General features: G+C 36.1%; 1 protein-coding gene across 1 annotated transcript in view; it reads left to right on the forward strand.

Annotated features, from left to right (window-relative positions):
* The window catches only part of LOC307144076 (uncharacterized protein), a 57,294-nt gene extending 37,312 nt beyond the window's left edge, over positions 1-19,982 (forward strand). The window contains exons 6-11 of the mRNA XM_079846063.1: positions 16,796-16,926; positions 17,038-17,316; positions 17,582-17,677; positions 18,186-18,336; positions 18,668-18,750; positions 18,844-19,982. Coding sequence (XP_079702189.1) covers positions 16,796-16,926; positions 17,038-17,316; positions 17,582-17,677; positions 18,186-18,336; positions 18,668-18,750; positions 18,844-18,924 — 821 coding nt within the window. The 3' untranslated portion in view covers positions 18,925-19,982. The remainder of the gene's footprint in view (positions 1-16,795; positions 16,927-17,037; positions 17,317-17,581; positions 17,678-18,185; positions 18,337-18,667; positions 18,751-18,843) is intronic.
* The last annotated feature ends 842 nt before the right edge of the window (positions 19,983-20,824 follow it).

Consider the following 20,824-nt stretch of genomic DNA (forward strand, 5'->3'; position numbering starts at 1 on the left):
GAAAATTGTTATGTATATGTGACATAACATGCTGAAGAAGCATGCAAAGTTTTATGGAGATCGGACCATAGGTTGCGCTATAACTGTTAAAAAGCTTTGAAAACCATGTATTCCCTATGGTGAATTGCCTGTATTGGCTGTAAATGGTATTTTCTATCTCTGTAATCAGGTGGGGTAAAAAACATCCACATAATGTGCAGAAATTATGATAGAACTCTTCATACTGAACAACTTTGCCTCAAGAACCAATACTGTCAATCAAATTGTTATTTATTTATTCACAATTATGTTAAAAACGTATTACCTAAAATTGCCACCAGATGGCAGCAGAAGACCACTCATTGGTTCATTCTGCTTACTAAGCATATTTAAACTTTATAAAATCATTATAATAAATGTTGCAAATGACATTTTGTCAATGTTTATCAATTAATTTGTTCATTTGATTAATGTTTTTACAATAATTATTAAATTACAATTAAAATAATGCCTGAAAATATGTTTTAAAGGGGAAAACCTGGAATAAGCTATTTGTTACCCATCATTTATTTCAAATATCTATATCTCCAACAAAATGTGCATGTGAGTTAAGCACGTCTGAAGACATTAACTTGGAAAATGTGCCAATTAAATGAAAAACAGACATTTAAAATGAAAATGAGCCAATGAGTGGTTCTCTGCTGCCACCTGCTGGGCTTAAATGGTCATTTTGTCATTCTATTTACTTATCATGTTCTATAATTCCTATTTAGACATTATAAAGTCACTATTACAATATTTACAATTACATTTTGTCAAATTAATTTATTTCAAATATATTATGGCGTATTACCTAAAATTGCCACCAGATGGCAGCAGAAGACCACTCATTGGCTTATCCTCTAAACTAATATTGTTCAATCATATTTAAACTGTGATCGTGCAGACCAAAGCGTAAATGCTAGAGACTTGAAACTTTATCAGATGGTAGTACAAAAATCGAGGCTAATGTTGTCAGAGTATGAACTTGATTGGCCAATAGGTGGCGCTACAGCAATCAAAAGGGCGAAATGGCTCATAACTCCTAAACCGTATGTCGTAGACTCAAGTGTCTTATATCATTGGAAAGTTGAGTCCATGACGAATAAAACGTATATCTCCGATTTCATTTCCGCCATGATAGATTTTCCGCCATTTTGCATTTTGTCAAACAACTACTTTTGCAAACTAGTCCTAGGTTTTTTGCCGGATCGGAACCAAACCAGTGTCAAAATGTTCTCTGGAGTCAGATTATCAATAATTATCAAAAAAAGTCGAAATTTATATTCACGGTTGTTAAGGAGCGTAAAAATAATCGTTCAGGGGGGAGCCTATTTACTAAAAGGGCTATAACTCAGGAACAAAATGAGATATCTTCACCAAACTTGGTACACATGTGTATAGGCTGAGTCTTTGGTCACGATAAAAAAATCGCGACGATTTAACACTTGGTGGCACAATAACGTGAAAAAACATCAAAATGGCTTTAACCACCTGACCGCTGGTCCGATTGACTTGAAAATTGGTATGCAGTGTCTTGGTCCAAGGTACCAAGTATGTCTATGAGGACATTGGCGTATCTTAAAAAACATGGCTGCCACAGCCAATTAAATTTGAGCACCTATTAGACAAGTCTCATGGCCCTAGAGGTCTGTAAGAATTTTGAAAGAAATCGGCCACTAGTTGGCGCTAACGAGTTTTACGGCTCTGTAATCACGTGGTGTTGCACACATCCACGAAATATGCATATCATTTGATAGATCTCCTCATACCAAACAACTTTTTCTCTAGAACTGTTGCTGTCAATTAATATGTTCATTAAATATTCCTGAGTATGTTCAAAACCTACTTTTGCGAACTAGTCCCTGGTTTTTTGCCCGATTGGAACCAAACTAGTCTAGGATAATTCTCTGGACTCTCTAGATCAATAATTATTGAAAAAAAGTTGAACTTTTGCATTTGAATGGCTATTACAGGGTCATTTAGAAAAGAGGTGTGGCAACATACACTCAAAAGCCTATAAATTCTAAGGGAAAACTCAAAACTTCACGAAAATTGTTTTTGCATATGTAAGATAACATCTTTAACAAGCATGCAAAGTTTTATGGAAATCGGACCATAGGTGACGCTATAACTGTTAAAAGCCTTTTAAAACCACGTATTTCCTATTGTAAATTGCCTGTATTGACTGTAAATGGTATTTTCCATCTATTATTTCAGTGTTTAAAATCTTGCTAAATAAAAATTAATGTCTTTTGATGTTTGTGTGCTTAAAGGCCTTAAAGGCTTGAACCCCGCTAAATGCTGCTTGCAGCTTTAATTAGGGGTTCAAGCACGAAGTGCTGAACACCTATTGTATTTGTGCTGATTTTTATTATTATTATTATTATTATTATTATTCTGCCATAAAACGCATCGTGCAGCCCAAACCGTAAGTGCTGGAGCTTTGAAACTTTGTCAGATGGTAGTACAAAAATCGAGGAGAGGTTATCAAATTATGAGCCAGATTGGCCTATAGGTGGCGCTATAGCAATCAATTGCGCGAAACTGCTCATAACTCCTAAACCGTATGTCGTACACTCAATTGTCTTATATCATTGGAAAGGTGAGTCCCTGACGAACAAAACGTATATCTCCGATTTCATTTCCGTCATAATAGATTTTCCGCCATTTTGAATTATGTCAAAAAACTACTTTTGCGAACTAGTCCCTGGATTTTTGCCCGATCGGAACCAAACCAGTGCAGAAATGTTCTCTGGAATCTGAATATCAATAATTATTGAAAAAAAGTAGAAATTTTGATTCACGGTCGCAAAGGGGCGGAAAACGAATGTTGTGGGAGGAGCCTATTTTACTAAAATGGCTATAACTCAAGAAAAAAATTAGATATCTTTACCAAACTTGGTACACATGTGTATGGGCTGAGTTTTTGGTCACGATAAAAAAATCGCGACGATTGAACACTTGGTGGCGCTATAACACGAAAAAAACATGAAAATGGCTATAACCACCCGACCGCTAGTCCGATTGACTTGAAAATTGGTATGCAGTGTCTTGGTCCAAGGTACCATGCATGTCTATGAGTACATTGGCGTATCTCAAAAAACATGGCTGCTATCGGCTAATGAAATTTGAGCACCTCTAAGAGCACCTCTAAGACAAGGTTAACGGAGGCCGATCGGAATGAAACTTGGTGGGCATCTTTGACTCACGGCCCTAGAGGTCTGTAAGAATTTTGAAAGAAATCGGCCACTAGTTGGCGCTAACGAGTTTTATGGCTCTGTAATCACGTGGTGTTGCACACATCAACCAAATATACATATCATATGATAGGTCTCCTCATGCTGAACAACTTTGCCTCTAGAAGCATATCTGTCAATCAAACCGTTCATTAAATATTTGCAATTATGTTTAAAAACTACTTTTTCAAACTAGTCCCTGGATTTTTGCCCGATTGGAACCAAACTAGTCTAGAACAATTCTCTGGACTCTCTAGATCAATAATTATCGAAAAAAAGTTGAACTTTTGCATTTAGATGGCTATAACAGGGTCATTTAGAAGAGGGGCGTAGCTAAATACACTCAAAAGCCTATAAATCCTAAAGGAAAACTCAAAACTTCACGAAACTTGTTATGTATATGTGACATAAAATGCTGAAGAAGCATGCAGAGTTTCATGGAGATCGGACCATATGTGGCGCTATAACTGTTAAAAAGCTTGGAAAACCATGTATTCCCTATGGTGAATTGCCTGTATTGGCTGTAAATGGTATTTTCCATCTCTGTAATCAGGTGGGGTAAAAACATCCACATAATATGCAGAAATTATGATAGATCTCCTCATACTGAACAACTTTGCCTCAAGAACCAATACTGTCAATCAAATTGTTATTTATTTATTCACAATTATGTTAAAAACTTATTACCTAAAATTGCCACCAGATGGCAGCAGAAGACCACTCATTGGTTCATTCTGCTTACTAAGCATATTTAAACTTTATAAAATCATTATAATAAATGTTGCAAATGACATTTTGTCAATGTTTATCAATTAATTTGTTCATTTGATTAATGTTTTTACAATAATTATTAAATTACAATTAAAATAATGCCTGAAAATATATTTTAAAGGGGAAAACCTGTAATAAGCTATTTGTTACCCATCATTTATTTCAAATATCTATATCTCCAACAAAATGTACATTTGAGCTAAGCATGTTTGAAGACATTAACTTGGAAATGTGCCCATTAAATGAAAAACAGACATTTAAAATGAAAATGAGCCAATGAGTGGTTCTCTGCTGCCACCTGCTGGGCTTAAATGGTCATTTTGTCATACTATTTACTTATCATGTTCTATAATTCCTATTTAGACATTATAAAGTCACTATTACAATATTTACAATTATATTTTGTCAAATTAATTTATTTCAAATATATTATGGCGTATTACCTAAAATTGCCACCAGATGGCAGCAGAAGACCACTCATTGGCTTATCCTCTAAACTAATATTGTTCAATCATATTTAAACTGTGATCGTGCAGACCAAAGCGTAAATGCTAGAGACTTGAAACTTTATCAGATGGTGGTACAAAAATCGAGGCTAATGTTGTCAGAGAATGAACCCGATTGGCCAATAGGTGGCGCTACAGCAATCAAAAGCGTGAAATGGCTCATAACTCCTAAACCCTATGTCGTAGACTCAAGTGTCTTATATCATTGGAAAGGTGAGTCTATGACGAACACAACGTATATCTCCGATTTCATTTCCGCCATGATAGATTTTCCGCCATTTTGAATTTTGTCAAAAAACTACTTTTTCAAACTAGTCCTAGGTTTTTTGATTGATCGGAACCAAACCAGTGCAGAAATGTTCTCTGGAGTCTGATTATCAATAATTATTGAAAAAAAGTTGAAATTTCTATTCACGGTCGCTAAGGGGCGCAAAACGATTGTTGTGGGAGGAGCCTATTTTACTAAAATGGCTATAACTCAAGAACAAAATGAGATATCATCATCAAACTTGGAACACATGTGTAAGACCTCAATTTGTGGTCATGATAAAAAAATCGCGACGATTGAACACTTGGTGGCGCTATAACACGAAAAAAACATGAAAATGGCTATAACCACCCGACCGCTAGTCCGATTGACTTGAAAATGGGTATGCAGTGTCTTGGTCCAAGGTACCATGTATGTCTATGAGGACATTGGCGTATCTCAAAAAACATGGCCGCCACAGCCAATTAAATATGAGCACCTATTAGACAAGGTTAACGGAGGCCGATCAGAACGAAACTCAATGGGTATGTTTGACTCATGGCCCTAGAGGTATGTAAGAATTTTGAAAGAAATCGGCCACTAGTTGGCGCTAACGAGTTTTATGGCTCTGTAATCACGTGGTGTTGCACACATCCACAAAATATGCATATCAATTGATAGATCTCCTCATATTGAACAACTTTGCCTCTATAACCATTGCTGTCAATCAAATTGTTCATTAAATATTTGCAATAATGTTAAAAACCTACTTTTGCAAACTAGTCCCTGGTTTTTTGCCCGATCGGAACCAAACCAGTCTAGGACAATTCTCTGGACTCTCTAGATCAATAATTATCAAAAAAAGTTCAACTTTTACATTTAGATGACTATAACAGGGTGATTTAGAAGAGGGACGTAGCAAAACACACTCAATAGCCTATAAATTCTAAGGGAAAACTCAAAACTTCCCGAAAATTGGTGGGCATGTGTGACATTAGATCCTTAACAAGCATACAAAGCTTTATAGAGATCGGACCATAGGTGGCGCTATAATTGTTAAAAACCATATGTTTCCTATGGTAAATTGCCTACATTGCCTGTAATTTGAGTTTTCCATCTATTATTTCAGTGTTTAAAATCTTGCTAAATAAAACTTAATGTCTTTTGATGCTTGTGTGCTTAAAGGCCTTAAAGGCTTGAACCCCGCTAAATGCTGCTCGCAGCTTTAATTATTATTATTATTCTCCGCTAAAACGCATCGTGCAGCCCAAACCGTAAGGGCTGGAACTTTGAAACTTTGTCAGATGGTAGTAAACAAATCGAGGAGAGGTTATCAAATTATGAGCCAGATTGGCCTATAGGTGGCGCTATAGCAATCAATTGCGCGAAACTGCTCATAACTCCTAAATCGTATGTCGTAGACTCAAGTGTCTTATATCATTGGAAAGGTGAGTTTATGACGAACAAAACGTATATCTCCGATTTCATTTGCGCCATGATAGATTTTCCGCCATTTTGAATTTTGTCAAAAAACTACTTTTGCGAACTAGTCCTAGGTTTTTTGCCCGATCGGAACCAAACCAGTGCAGAAATGTTCTCTGGAGTCTGAATATCAATAATTATCGAAAAAAAGTTGAAATTTCTATTCACGGTTGCTAAGGGGCGGAAAACGAATGTTGTGGGAGGAGCCTATTTTACTAAAATGGCTATAACTCAAGAAAAAAATGAGATATCTTCACCAAACTTGGTACACATGTGTATGGGCTCCGTTTTTGGTCACGATAAAAAAACCGCGATGATTGAACACTTGGTGGCGCTATAACACGAAAAAAACATGAAAATGGCTATAACCACCCGACCGCTAGTCCGATTGACTTGAAAATTGGTATGCAGTGTCTTGGTCCAAGGTACCAAGTATGTCTATGAGGACATTGGCGTATCTCAAAAAACATGGCCGCCAAGGCCAATTAAATTTGAGCACCTATTAGACAAGGTTAACGGAGGCCGATCAGAACGAAACTCGATGGGTATGTTTGACTTATGGCCTTAGAGGTCTATAAGAATTTTGAAAGAAATCAGCCACTAGTTGGCGCTAACAAGTTTTATGGCACTGTAATCACGTGGTGTTGAACACATCCACAAAATATGCATATCGTTTGATAGACCTCCTCATATTGAACAACTTTGCCTCTGGAACCATTGCTGTTAATCCAATTGTTCATTAAATATTTGCGATTATGTTTAAAACCTACTTTTGCAAACTAGTCCCTGGTTTTTTGCCTGATCGGAACCAAACCAGTATAGGACAATTCTCTGGACTCTCTAGATCAATAATTATCGAAAAAAAGTCCAACTTTTGCCTTTGGATGGCTATAACAGGGTCATTTAGAAGAGGGGCGTAGCAAAATACACTCAAAAGCCTATAAATCCTAAAGGAAAACTCAAAACTTCACGAAAATTGTTATGTATATGTAACATAACATGCTGAAAAATCATGCAAAGTTTCATGGAGATCGGACTATAGGTGGCGCTATAACTGTTAAAAAGCTTTGAAAACCATGTAATCCTATGGTGAAATGCCTGTATTGGCTGTAAATGGTATTTTCCATCTCTGTAATCAGGTGGGGTTAAAAACATCCACATAATATGCATAAATTATGATAGATCTCCTCATACTGAACAACTTTGCCTCAAGAACCAATACTGTCTATCAAATCGTTATTTAAACATTCACAATTATGTTAATAACCTACTTTTGCAAACTAGTCATAGATTTTTCAACCTGATCAGAACCAAACCAGTGCAGTACAATTCTCTGGACTCTTTAGAGCAATAGTTATTTTAAAAAAAAGTTAAACTTTTGCATCTGAATGGCTATAACAGGGTTATTTCATGATGTGGCCTTGACCAAGTGTCCCCAAATGCCTATATCTATTCAATGAATGCTCAGATATTCTTAAAAACAAGTCAGAACATGTGTACTATGCCTCTAAACAAGCATGAAAAATTTCAGACAGATAGGACAATATTTGCCTCTATAACAGTTAAAAAGCTGAAAATTATGAAAATAATGGTATATTAAGCCAATAAGTGGTCGTTTGCTGCCCCCCGCTGTTCATTTTATTGTACTACACTCTAATATTGATCTACAAGTCATATTCAGCTTAAAATAAATCACTATTTTAACATTTGCAATCACATTTAGTTAAAATGAATCTATTAAGTATTACTATTGACAATTTTCACATTGAGAAATGTGAATCTTGAAGGAGACTGGCAGGAAACATTTTGTTTACTGCAACATCATAAAGTTCAAATGTCTGTATCTACAACAAAATGTGTGTGTGTAGTCCTATGTTTCTGAATACATTTTTAAAAATCTGATAAATAGTTACAAAGAGCTATGTTAAATGATTATAGACCATAGCATTAAAAAAGTGTGTGTGTGTGTGTGTGTGTGTGTGTGTCTGGCCTTGACCAAGTGTCCCCAAATGCCTATATCTATTCAATGAATGCTCAGATATTCTTAAAAACAAGTCAGAAGATGTGTACTATGCCTCTAAACAAGCATGAAAAATTTCAGACAGATAGGACAATATTTGCCTCTATAACAGTTAAAAAGCTGAAAATTATGAAAATGATGGTATATTAAGCCAATAAGTGGTCGTTTGCTGCCCCCCGCTGTTCTTTTTATTGTACTACACTCTAATATTGATCTATAAGTCATATTCAGACTTTAAAAAAAATCACAATTTTAACATTTACAATCACATTTAGTCAAAATTAATCTATTAGCTATTACCATTGACAATAATTGTCACATTGAGAAATGTGAATCTTGAAGGAGACTTGCAGGAAACATTTTGTTTACTGCAACATCATATAGTTCAAATGTCTGTATCTACAACAAATTGTGTGTGTGTGTAGTCCTATGTTTCTGAATACATTTTTAATAATCTGATTAATAGTTACAAAGAGCTATGTGAAATGATTATAGACCATAGCATTAAAAAAGTGTGTGTGTGTGTGTGTGTGTGTGTGTGTGTGTGTGTGTGTGTGTGTGTGTGTGTGTGTGTGTGTGTGTGTGTGTGTGTGTGTGTGTGTGTATAAGCATGCATAATGGAATTAACATGGAAGACCAATTTGATATATAACTGATTTTATAGTGTTTATTGCAAAGCAACTGTGAAAAGACTTTATTAATAAGTAGAATGTCCAGCAGAGGGCAGCAGAAGACCACTAATTGGTTCATTCTGTCCACTAAGCATATATATAAACTCTAAAAAAACATTATAATAGCATTGAAAATGACATTTTGTCAATGCTTATCAATTAATTTGTTCATTTGATTAATGTTTTTACAATAATTATTAAATTACAATTAAAATAATGCCTGAAAATATGTTTTAAAGGGGAAGACCTGGAATAAGCTATTTGTTACCCATCATTTATTTCAAATATTTATATCACCAACAAAATGTGCATGTGAGTTAAGCACGTTTGAAGACATTAAAAAACAGACATTTAAAATGAAAATGAGCCAATGAGTGGTTCTCTGCTGCCACCTGCTGGGCATAAATAGTCATTTTTTTCATACTATTTACTTATCATGTTCTATAATTCCTATTTACACATTATAAAGTCATTATTACAATATTTACAATCACATTTTGTCAAATTAATTTATCTCAAATATATTATGGCGTATTACCTAAAATTGCCACCAGATGGCAGCAGAAGACCACTCATTGGCTTATCCTCTAAACTAATATTGTTCAATCATATTTAAACTGTGATCGTGCAGACCAAAGCGTAAATGCTAGAGACTTGAAACTTCATCAGATGATAGTACGAAAATCGAGGCTAATGTTGTCAGAGTATGAACCCGATTGGACAATAGGTGGCGCTACAGCAATCAAAAGCGCAAAATGGCTTATAACTCCTAAACCGTATGACGTAGACTCAAGTGTCTTATATCATTGGAAAGGTGAGTCCATGACAAACAAAACGTATATCTCCGATTTCATTTCCGCCATTATAGATTTTCCGCCATTTTTAATTTTGTCAAAAAACTACTTTTGCAAACAAGTCCTAGGTTTTTTGCCCGATCGGAACCAAACCAGTGTCAAAAAATTTTCTTGAGTCAGTTTATCAATAATTATCAAAAAAAAGTCGAAATTTATATTCACGGTTGTTAAGGAGCGTAAAAATAGTTGTTCAGGGCGGAGCCTATTTACTAAAAAAGCTATAACTCAAGAACAAAATGAGATATCTTTACCAAACTTGGTAGACATGTGTATAGGCTGAGTCTTTGGTCACAATAAAAAAAATCGCGACGATTTAACTCTTGGTGGCGCAATAACGTAAAAAAACATGAAAATGGCTTTAACCACCCGACCGCTAGTCCGATTGACTTGAAAATTGGTATGCAGTGTCTAGGTCCAAGGTACCAAGTATGTCTGTGAGGACATTGGCATATCTCAAAAAACATGGCTGCCACAGCCAATTAAATTTGAGCACCTATTAGACAAGTCTCATGGCCCTAGAGGTCGGTAAGAATTTTGAAAGAAATCGGCCACTAGTTGGCGCTAATGAGTTTTATGGCTCTGTAATCACGTGGTGTTGCACACATCCACGAAATATGCATATCATTTGATATATTCTAAGGGAAAACTCAAAACTTCACGAAAATTGGTGGGCATGTGTGTCATAACATCATTAACAAGCATAGAAAGTTTTATAGAGATCGGACCATAGGTGGCGCTATAACTATTAAAAACCTTTTAAAACCATATGTTTTCTATGGTAAATTGCCAATATTGCCTGTAAATGGACTTTTCCATCTGTTATTTCAGTGTTTAAAATCTTGCTAAATGAAACGTAATGTCTTTTGATGCTTGTGTGCTTAAAGGCCTTAAAGGCTTGAACCCCGCTAAATGCTGCTTGCAGCTTTAATTATTATTATTATTATTCAGACCTAAAACGCATCGTGCAGCCCAAACCGTAAGTGCTAGAGACTTGAAACTTGGCCACAAGGTAGTACAAAAATCGAGGAGAGGTTATCAAAATATGAGCCCGATTGGCCAATAGGTGGCGCTATAGCGCAAAAAACAAAAAAAAATCACTATTTTGCTTAAATCTCAACAACCCTTTGTCCCAGATGCAAGTGTCTTATATCATTGGAATCTTTGGCTCAAGACCAACAAAACGTGCCTCATCGATTTCATTTCCGGTATGCAAATTTTCCCGCCATTTTGGATTTTGTCGAAAACCTACTTTTGCGAACTAGTCCTAGGTTTTTTGGCCGATCGGAACCAAACCAGTGTCAAAATGTTCACTGGAGTCTGATTATCAATAATTATCGAAAAAAAGTAGACATTTGTATTCACGGTCGTTAAGGAGCGTAAAAATATTTGTTCAAGGCGGAGCCTATTTACTAAAAAAGCTATAACTCAAGAACAAAATGAGATATCTTTACCAAACTTGGTACACATGTGTAAAGGCTAAGTTTTTGGTCACGATAAAAAAATCGCGACGATTGAACACTTGGTGGCGCTATAACACGAAAAAAACATGAAAATGGCTATAACCACCCGACCGCTAGTCCGATTGACTTGAAAATTGGTATGCAGTGTCTTGGTCCAAGGTACCATGTATGTCTATGAGGATATTGGCGTATCTCAAAAAACATGGCCGCCACAGCCAATGAAATTTAAGCACCCATTAGACAAGGTTAACGGAGGCCGATCGGAATGAAACTCAATGGGCATGTTTGACTCATGGCCCTAGAGGTCTGTAAGAATTTTGAAAGAAATCGGCCACTAGTTGGCGCTAACGAGTTTTATGGCTCTGTAATCACGTGGTGTTGCACACATCCACGAAATATGCATATCATTTGATAGATCTCCTTATACTGAACAACTTTGCCTTTAGAACCCTTGCTGTCAATCAAATCGTTCATTAAATATTCGCAATTATGTTAAAAACCTACTTTTGCGAACTAGTCCCTGGTTTTTTGCCTGATCGGAACCAAACCAGTCTAGGACAATTCTCTGGACACTCTAGATCAATAATCATTGAAAAAAAGTTGAACTTTTGCATTTGGATGGCTATAACAGGGTCATTTAGAAAAGAGGCGGGACAAAATACACTCAAAAGCCTATAAATCCTAAAGGAAAACTCAAAACTTCACAAACATTTTTATGTATATGTGACATAACATGCTGAAGAAGCGTGCAAAGTTTCATGGAGATTGGATCATATGTGGCGCTATAACTGTTAAAAAGCTTTGAAAACCATGTATTCCCTATGGTGAATTGCCTGTATTGGCTGTAAATGGTATTTTCCATCTCTGTAATCAGGTGGGGTTATAAACATCCACATAATATGCATATATTATGATAGATATTCTCATACTGAACAACTTTGCCTCAAGAACCAATACTGTCAATAAAATCTTTATTTAAATATTCACAATTCTGTTAAAAAACTATTTTTGCAAACTAGTCCTAGGTTTTTTGCCCACTTGGAACCAAACCACTGCATTACAATTCTCTGGACTCTTTTGAGCAATAATTATATAAAAAAAGTTAAACTTTTGCATCTGAATGCTTATAACAGGGTAATTTCAAGATGTGGCCTTGACCAAGTGTCCCCGAATGCCTATATCTATTCAATGAATGTTCAGATCTACTTAAAAACAAGTCAGAACATGTATCCTATGAATTTCCAGACAGATCGGACAATATTTGCCTCTATAACAGTTAAAAAGGGGGAAATTACAGAGTTCATTTGATAATAATGGTATATTAAGCCAATAAGTGGTCGTTTGCTGCCCCCCGCTGTTCATTTTATTGTACTACACACTAGTATTGATCTATAAGTCATATTTAGACTTTTAAAAAAAATCACTATTTTAACATTTACAATCACATTTAGTCAAAATTAATCTATTAAGTATTACTATAGAATATTGTCTCACATTGAGAAATATGAATTTTGAAGGAGACTTACAGGAAACATTTTGTTTACTGCAACATCATATAGTTCAAATGTCTGTATCTACAACAAAATGTGTGTGTGTGTGTGTGTGTGTGTGTGTGTGTGTGTGTGTGTGTGTGTGTGTGTGTGTGTGTGTGTGTAGTGCAATGTTTCTGAATACATTTTTAATAATCTGATTAATAGTTACAAAGAGCTATGTCAAATGATTATAGACCATAGCATTAAAAAAGTGTGTGTGTGTGTGTGTGTGTGTGTGTGTGTGTGTGTGTGTGTGTGTGTGTGTGTGTGTGTGTGTGTGTGTGTGTGTGTGTGTGTGTGTGTGTGTGTGTGTGTGTGTGTGTGTGTGTGTGTGTGTGTGTGTGTGTGTGTGTGTGTGTGTATAAGCATGCATAATGGAATTAACATGAAAGAACAATTTGATATATAATTGATTTTATTTTGTCTATTGCAAAGCACCTGTGAAAAGACTTTATTAATAAGTAGGATGTCCAGCAGAGGGCAGCAGAAGACCACTTATTGGCTCACTTCCCTTTAAAAGTTAATTATTTTTAAAAGTATTCTGCACTAAAGCAATTACTATTATAACACAATCATATTTTGTCAGAGGTTATCTCTTCATTTGTACTGACACTTCACATAATTACTAGCAATGTGGTAAATCATAGTAAATAATACTAGAACGTGGTGTATTTAAAAAAAATGTAACATGCTCATAGACCATTGAAAGATATTTTCACCATAACATAACTCAAAAACATTGTGTGTGTGTGTGTGTGTGTGTGTGTGTGTGTGTGTGTGTGTGTGTGTGTGTGTGTGTGTGTGTGTGTGTGTGTGTGTGTGTGTGTGTGTGTGTGTGTGTGTGTGTGTGTGTGTGTGTGTGTGTGTGTGTGTGTGTGTGTGTGTGTGTGTGTGTGTGTGTGTGTGTGTGTGTGTGTGTGTAACGGAGGTATTTTTCTCTATGGGACTTTTATTTTGACGGGTTTTCTCTGTCTCTGCCGTGTCCGCGGGAGATCCAAGCAGATCGGAGTGAGAGGTGTTGGGAGACAGACACGCCATGATCGCTGTACAGGAAGCCAACATTTTTCTCCTTGGATCTGTAATATAGGACAGTAGTGCACGGGCAGCTTATGTTTTGCGGGTTTAGTGCATTTACATTATCTCGTGAAACATGAGAAGTAGTTAAGGCAGAAGATCGGTCGATTGCGTCATTGGACGGTGAACAGTGTTGGAGAGAGAGAGAGAGAGAGACAGAGAGACAGAGAGAGAGAGTTGCTGGAGCCGTGAGTTTCATTCATAACACTTGTTTGTGTTGCTATCCTGACAGTACGCTTTTTCTTGAGAGTTCTGCTGCTTTCTGAGTCTTGAACGGTGTCAGGGCGAGAGACATTGATTTTTTTCCTGCAAATCCATTAAGTGCACTTATTAGTGCGCGAGAATGCGTCTGTGAACTGAACGATATTTTTTTGAAGGAGTGATTTATTTCTTTTGGAGTGTTTTTGCATTTTTAAAGAGACGGATTTGTTTTTGAAAGACATTTTTGTGTGATTCAGACATTCAGTCCAGGCCGCGTGCGAGCTGAACCGGGCTGCGCCATTTTGTTCCAGAAAGTTCCTGAGTTTTTCTGGGCCACCTCTCTTGTTTCTGTTGATTACCCTGACATTCTTACATCTCATTGCCCTGTCCCAGCTGTTCATCTTGTCATCGCAAGTCATCACATCAAAGTTGTCGTTGCCACAGACTGGTACAACAGTTCAACACACACACACACACACACACACACACACACACACACACACACACACACACACACACACACACACACACACACACACACACACACACACACACACACACACGAACATTTTACTGATACGTAGTGAACAGAACTGAGTGTTTGAGTGAACTTGTGGGTCTCAATTGTCAATTTGAACTTTGTGTGAGAACTGAGTAGGGTTGCCACCCGTCCAGTAAAATACAGAATCGTCCTGTATTTGCAAGCAAAATGGCTCGTCCCCTTGTCAAACCAATACGGGACACGATTTGTTCCGTATTTTACATCTAGGTCCACACATAGTGGAGTGTGGAGAATAGCCTTCTGGTAGCAAATATAAAGAAATCAATTTCACAATAAGTAGCCTAGTACAGGAGCTCATTTGTGCGTGATTGCGTTTTAGCGGCTTTGTTGTCATAGCGGCGGAGTCTCGAGAACATGAGCTGTGCCTCTGAACTTGCGCGTTTTTTTAAAAACATGTCGAGCTCGCGTCGCGTCCACCGTTTGAACGCAAGAGGATCTCCAGATATAGAGCTGAATATCAAAAAGGTATCAATGGGTCTGACCAGTAACTCATGATGAAGTTCAGGCCAACTGCACACTTTATGAGAAGCATTTCAGTGTCTCAGACTGTCTGACTTAAAGCAACAGCGCTGACAGACCGGTCTATGTGACAGACACATCCGTGCTTCTAAGGTTATAGGCCTATAGTTTTTTTAAATGGATAATATATTAATATAATATTCCATACATTATCAGAGCTTGGGAGACATAATTATTATTTTTTAGACAGGTTAATTAATAGATTATATCCTAATAAATGTTATTATTAATTTATAATTTAGCTAGGCTATGTTAATCATACATAAATAATCCTGTCATATAAATTGTATGACATTTAAAAAAAATTTAGATAAAAATGGGACAAATAATTGCATGTAAATATAGTCATAATTTAAGAAAATTTATTGAAAAAAATGTACATTTTTGAAATTCAAAAAAAGTGATTACTGGTTCAGAGTGACTGCTTAAAGGGACAGTTCACCAAGAATGAAAATTCTGTCATCATTTACTCACCCTCAAGTTGTTCCAAACATGTATAAATTTCTTTATGTTGAACACATAGGAAGATTGCTATGGAAGTCAATGGTGCCCCCAAAGCAGCCTGGTTACAAACTTTCTTCAAAATATCTTCTTTTGTGTTCAGCAGAACAAAGAAAATGACATAATTTTCATTTTGGGTGAACTATCCCTTTAAAGTGCACTAAAAAGTCAAGTGTCTAAACACTCAAGTGTCTTATATCATTGGAAAGGTGAGTCCATGAGGAACAAAATGTGTATCTCCGATTTCATTTGCGCCATGACAAATTTTCCGCCATTTTGAATTTTGTTAAAAAACTACTTTTGCAAACTAGTCCTAGGTTTCTTGCTTGATCGGAACCAAACCAGTGCAGAAATGTTCTCTGGAGTCTGAATATCAATAATAATCGAAAAAAAGTTAAAATTTCTATTCACGGTCGCTAAGGGGCGGAAAACGACTGTTGTGGGAGGAGCCTATTTTACTAAAATGGCTATAACTCAAGTAAGAAATGAGATCTCTACACCAAACTTGGTACACATGTGTATTGTCTGAGTCTTTGGTTACGATAAAAAAATGGCGACGATTGAACACTTGGTGGCGCTATAACACAAAAAAAACATGAAAATGGCTAAAACTACCCGACCTCTAGTCCGATTGACTTGAAAATTGGTATGCAGTGTCTTGGTCCAAGGTCCCATGTATGTCTATGAGGACATTTGCCTATCTCAAAAAACATTGCCGCCACAGCCAATTAAATTATTTCAGTGTTTAAAATCTTGCTAAATAAAACTTAATGTATTTTGATGCTTGTGTGCTTAAAGGCCTTAAAGGCTTGAACCCCGCTAAATGCTGCTTGCAGCTTTAATTTTTGTTTGTTTTTGCTTACAAAAAGTATTCTCGTCACTTCATAAGATTAAGGTTGAACCTTGTGTAGTCACATTTCATCCAAGAAATACACAAAAATCAAACTTTTCAGAAAACATTTATTTCACATTGAGTTTTGCCCCCATTTTCATTTGCTTTACTTTACTCTTGTCGCATCCACATGAGTCGGCCACCAGAGGGCATCATCATCCCACTATTAATCACAGCCAGATTCAAACATGAATCCCATAAATCAGTGTAAAATGTAAACTTTTTTTTTTTTCCCACTCTTGGTAGCACCAGGAATATTCTACCCATTCGGCTCATCAGGAGACACAAGAAATGCTGCTGCTGATGATGGAAGCTCCTCAGTTATTCAGCTGCTGAGTCCATTTCTGTTCTTTGGCCGCACATACCAGCAGATTTTTGTAAGAATTTGATTCCATCTTGATTCAAAGTCTAAATGTGAGTGGTGAATGCTTTATTAACTCATCTGTGATCCTGTGGCTGTGATTTTAACAATATTTCTCATGTTTCAGGTGAATAATAATGGACACCTCACATTCAACCAGGCTTCATCACAGTTTGTTCCCGACTCCTTTCCTGCTTATGGAGGCCAAGATATAATCGCTGGTCTCTGGACCAACCTTGACAACCGTATGAGAGGAGTGGTTTCATATCATCAGTACACTAATGGAAGTGTTCTCACACGCGCCACTCAGGATATAAACAATAATTTCTCAAATCTGACCTTCAACGCTTCTTGGGTCTTTGTTGCAACGTGGGATAAAGTCGCTTACTATCCCATCACCAACACAGTACGTTTGGTATACTTCTGAAATGGGACGGTTTTCACTTTATCAATAATTCAGTTCAATACAATTTCAGAATCTTTATTGAACACATTTAGTACACAAAGACATTTATTAAAATTATAATACATTTTAAACAGTAAAAATATCAATGAGGTCAGTCAGTAATGCTCATAAAATTAATGTTCAATATTACAGAAATGTAATTTTATAAATTAAAAACGACGAGAATGCTAAGTTTAAAGTGATTATCCTTTTTCAATCTTTGCAGGAAACATCGTTTCAAGTGGTTTTAGTTTCAGGCAGTAATGTTTCATTTATTCTGATGAATTATGGTGACATTGCTGCAACAGGACATCCAGTGAAGGTAAAAGAAACTTGTTTTCTATATTCAGAATCAGGGGCGGACTTAATCAATAAGCAAGGTAAGCTGTCGCTTAGGGAATCAGGGGACCCCATAAAATACATTTATACAGCTTTATTTTAAACTGTCATTTTAAGACATTTCTGAAATGTGTCATATCATTGACATTACCTGAGTAGTTGAATTAAATATGCTAGAAAATCCCACTCATTCAAGGATGTGCATTTATTGACTGTTATTTACAGTTTATAGTTAGGCTCATAGGTGTTCGCCTCTCACTTTAACTTTGGGTAAACTCTTGTAAAACATGTAGTGCTTTGAGAGAAAGAAAGAGTAACAAAAGAAAAATGGCGCATATTGATTTGGATGCCCTAGGCAAATCCAGTTATAGGGCCCCAACACACCAACTAAGTCTGCCCCTGTTGAGAACAAAATATTAATAGTGTATAACAAACAGCATATGTACTGTATATATACTACTTATATGAATAATGTTTTTGTATACTTTCAGGCTGGTTATGACACAGTAAACTCCTTTGACTACTTTGTGATTCCTGGATCAAACAACGGGAGCTTCATCTCAAACCTCAAAAACTCCAGTAATGTCAATGTTCCCGGTCGATGGGCCTTCAGGGTGGACAGTGGACACAACACCTCTAAAAGTAAGGGTTTCAATTTATTTGCAAAGTTACTAATTACTAGTCAGTAGAATCTCTGTTGGCAGGAGCATCACAATAAAGAGTTAGCAGATATTAAGCAGACCGTCTACTAATTCCTAATGAGAGTTAGTTGACATAGTTGCAAAGTTACTTATAGTCAACAACAGAAAGTTCAAAAGGGACCATCAAAATAAAGTGTTACAAAGTAACAAGTCTTGTCTTTCTAGAAATAGATGATAGATAGGTTTTGATGAATTTCATATAACCCCATGTAATGTTTTTATACGATATAATATGAGTATTTTAGGATGTTTGTCTGTGTGTTTCCCTTTAGACAACGTCATTGGACTTCGAGTGAGACTTTCTTCATTTTTAGATCTAACACAGAGTGGAAACAGTGAGATTGTTTTACAGCTAGTACGTCGCACTTACTATGAATATTTATACAAAATACAGTGCTATTAGAAGATTCATGGAAAGATTGATCTGTCTGTCCATCTTTTGTTTCAGATAAAACAGGAGCTGGTCAAGAACGGTCTGCCAAGCTACATAAAGCTGAAGTTAAGAAAACTGCAAAAGATAAATCCATAAATTCAGTCTCTTTCAGGAAAATAAATAAAACAGTCCTGTTTTCTTAGTGTCTGACAGCAAATATCTCATTGATCATATGAAGACTGTAATGACAGTTTTTCATTGTGTGGTTTCACTTAAAGGAAAGCGTTTATGAGTTTTCTTCCCATGTGGACAAATTTTACAATTACTTCCTTACATTCCTAGGCTTCTTTGCATGTTCATGAGATTTTTTCAATGGGACCAATATTTGTATACAAATCGCTTTAAAAAAAAAGATTGAATCTTTTCAATGAATCAGTGATGCAGTTCACAGAACTGGTCTGAATGATTCATTAGGGAATCAGACTGATCCAATCCACGTTCAGTTCAATGATCCGGTCACTAGAGAGGAAATTGTCAATGAATAACAACATAAATTTCTGTCTTTTTTCCCTCACATAAAGCTATTGTATGATTGTAGAAGATTTTACATATAGTGCATGAATTGTATGAATAACATCATACATTTAATGGTGTTTTTGGATCTTTTTAATACATGAAAGCCTATTTTTTCTGAAAAGCGCAATCAGTTCAAATGTTCTCCTTTTACATTCCCCCTTCACTTTTAATCAACATTTATGAATTTACAAAATAAAACCAGACAGGTGAACTATTTCTTTAATGTCTGTTGTTTTTCCCCCATCATGCTGTGTGTCATAAACTGTGTTATCAAATGTCTGCTGCAGAAGTTTAAACTCGTTCTTAACTGAAAGTAAACTATTCGTCTCATTCATTGACCTTCATTAGAACCATAACTTAGTACAAATACTAAACTGTAAGACCTTTGGCTTTTATTGAGAACAGACACCTGGAGAACGGGTAAAACTAAGGTCAAATGCATGTCTTTAAAGAAAGAAATGCTCAACACCACATAAGCTAATCATTTCTGTACTGATCAGCCATGATGATTTTTCATACAGCCTTACTTTAGCACAAACAGTAGAGCAGTGTAAAGTTTCAAATCCATGAACTGAAAAATAAATCTTGAATGCAATGTATAAATGTAAATGTCTTTAATAAAAGCATTTGCCAATTACATTCATGTCATATCTCAATGCATGATCCTGCTGCTGCTGCTTTATGTCTATAAAATGTATTTCTTCTGCTGAACACAAAATAAGATATTTTGAAGAATATGGATAACCAGACCACTTGAGGGTGAGTAAATGATGACAACATTTTCATTTTTGGGTGAACTATCCCTTTAAGCCTTTAAGGTGTATAACGTACTGATATGATATCTACTCTAGATTTCCTTGTACAAACCTAATCTGAATGATTTTATCACAAACGGGACTGATATGGTCCTCAAGTTCATTTCATTGAATAAATGATATTGTTAATAACTCGCAAGATTAAGAGTTTACAACGGCTTCAATTTCAGGGCCCTATTTTAATGATCTGAGCGCATGGTTTCTAAATCAACTTTTGCTAGTTTAACGACGGAACAAAATGGTCGATGCATCCGGCACATGGTCTAAAAGGGTTGTCCCTATTCTCTTAATGTGTAATGGGTGTATTTTAGGCCTCTCGTGCAATAAACCAATCAGAGTCTCAACTCCCATTCGCTTTAAAAGCCAGTTGCGCTTGCACCATGCCGGATTTGCTATTTACATGTGAGCGGAAAGACTGAACGCTTCTCCAGAGAGGAATTATTTTATTTTTAATATTTAAAAAAATGTGTGTGTGTAATAAGCAAAGTGTACAAAGGTGTGCGTTGTGCCCCATACACTTTAGTAATCATCACTGACCCTCCTTGTTTTGCCCATTCATAGTGTGTCATAGACTGCGTTATCAAATGTTTGCTGCAGAAGTTTAAACATATTGCTTATAACTAACTTATAATTTCTTTACTGATCAGCCTGCAAAGATTTTGATA

Source organism: Gobio gobio (genome assembly GCF_949357685.1).
Source record: "Gobio gobio genome assembly, chromosome: 20".
NCBI classification, from domain to species: domain Eukaryota; kingdom Metazoa; phylum Chordata; class Actinopteri; order Cypriniformes; family Gobionidae; genus Gobio; species Gobio gobio.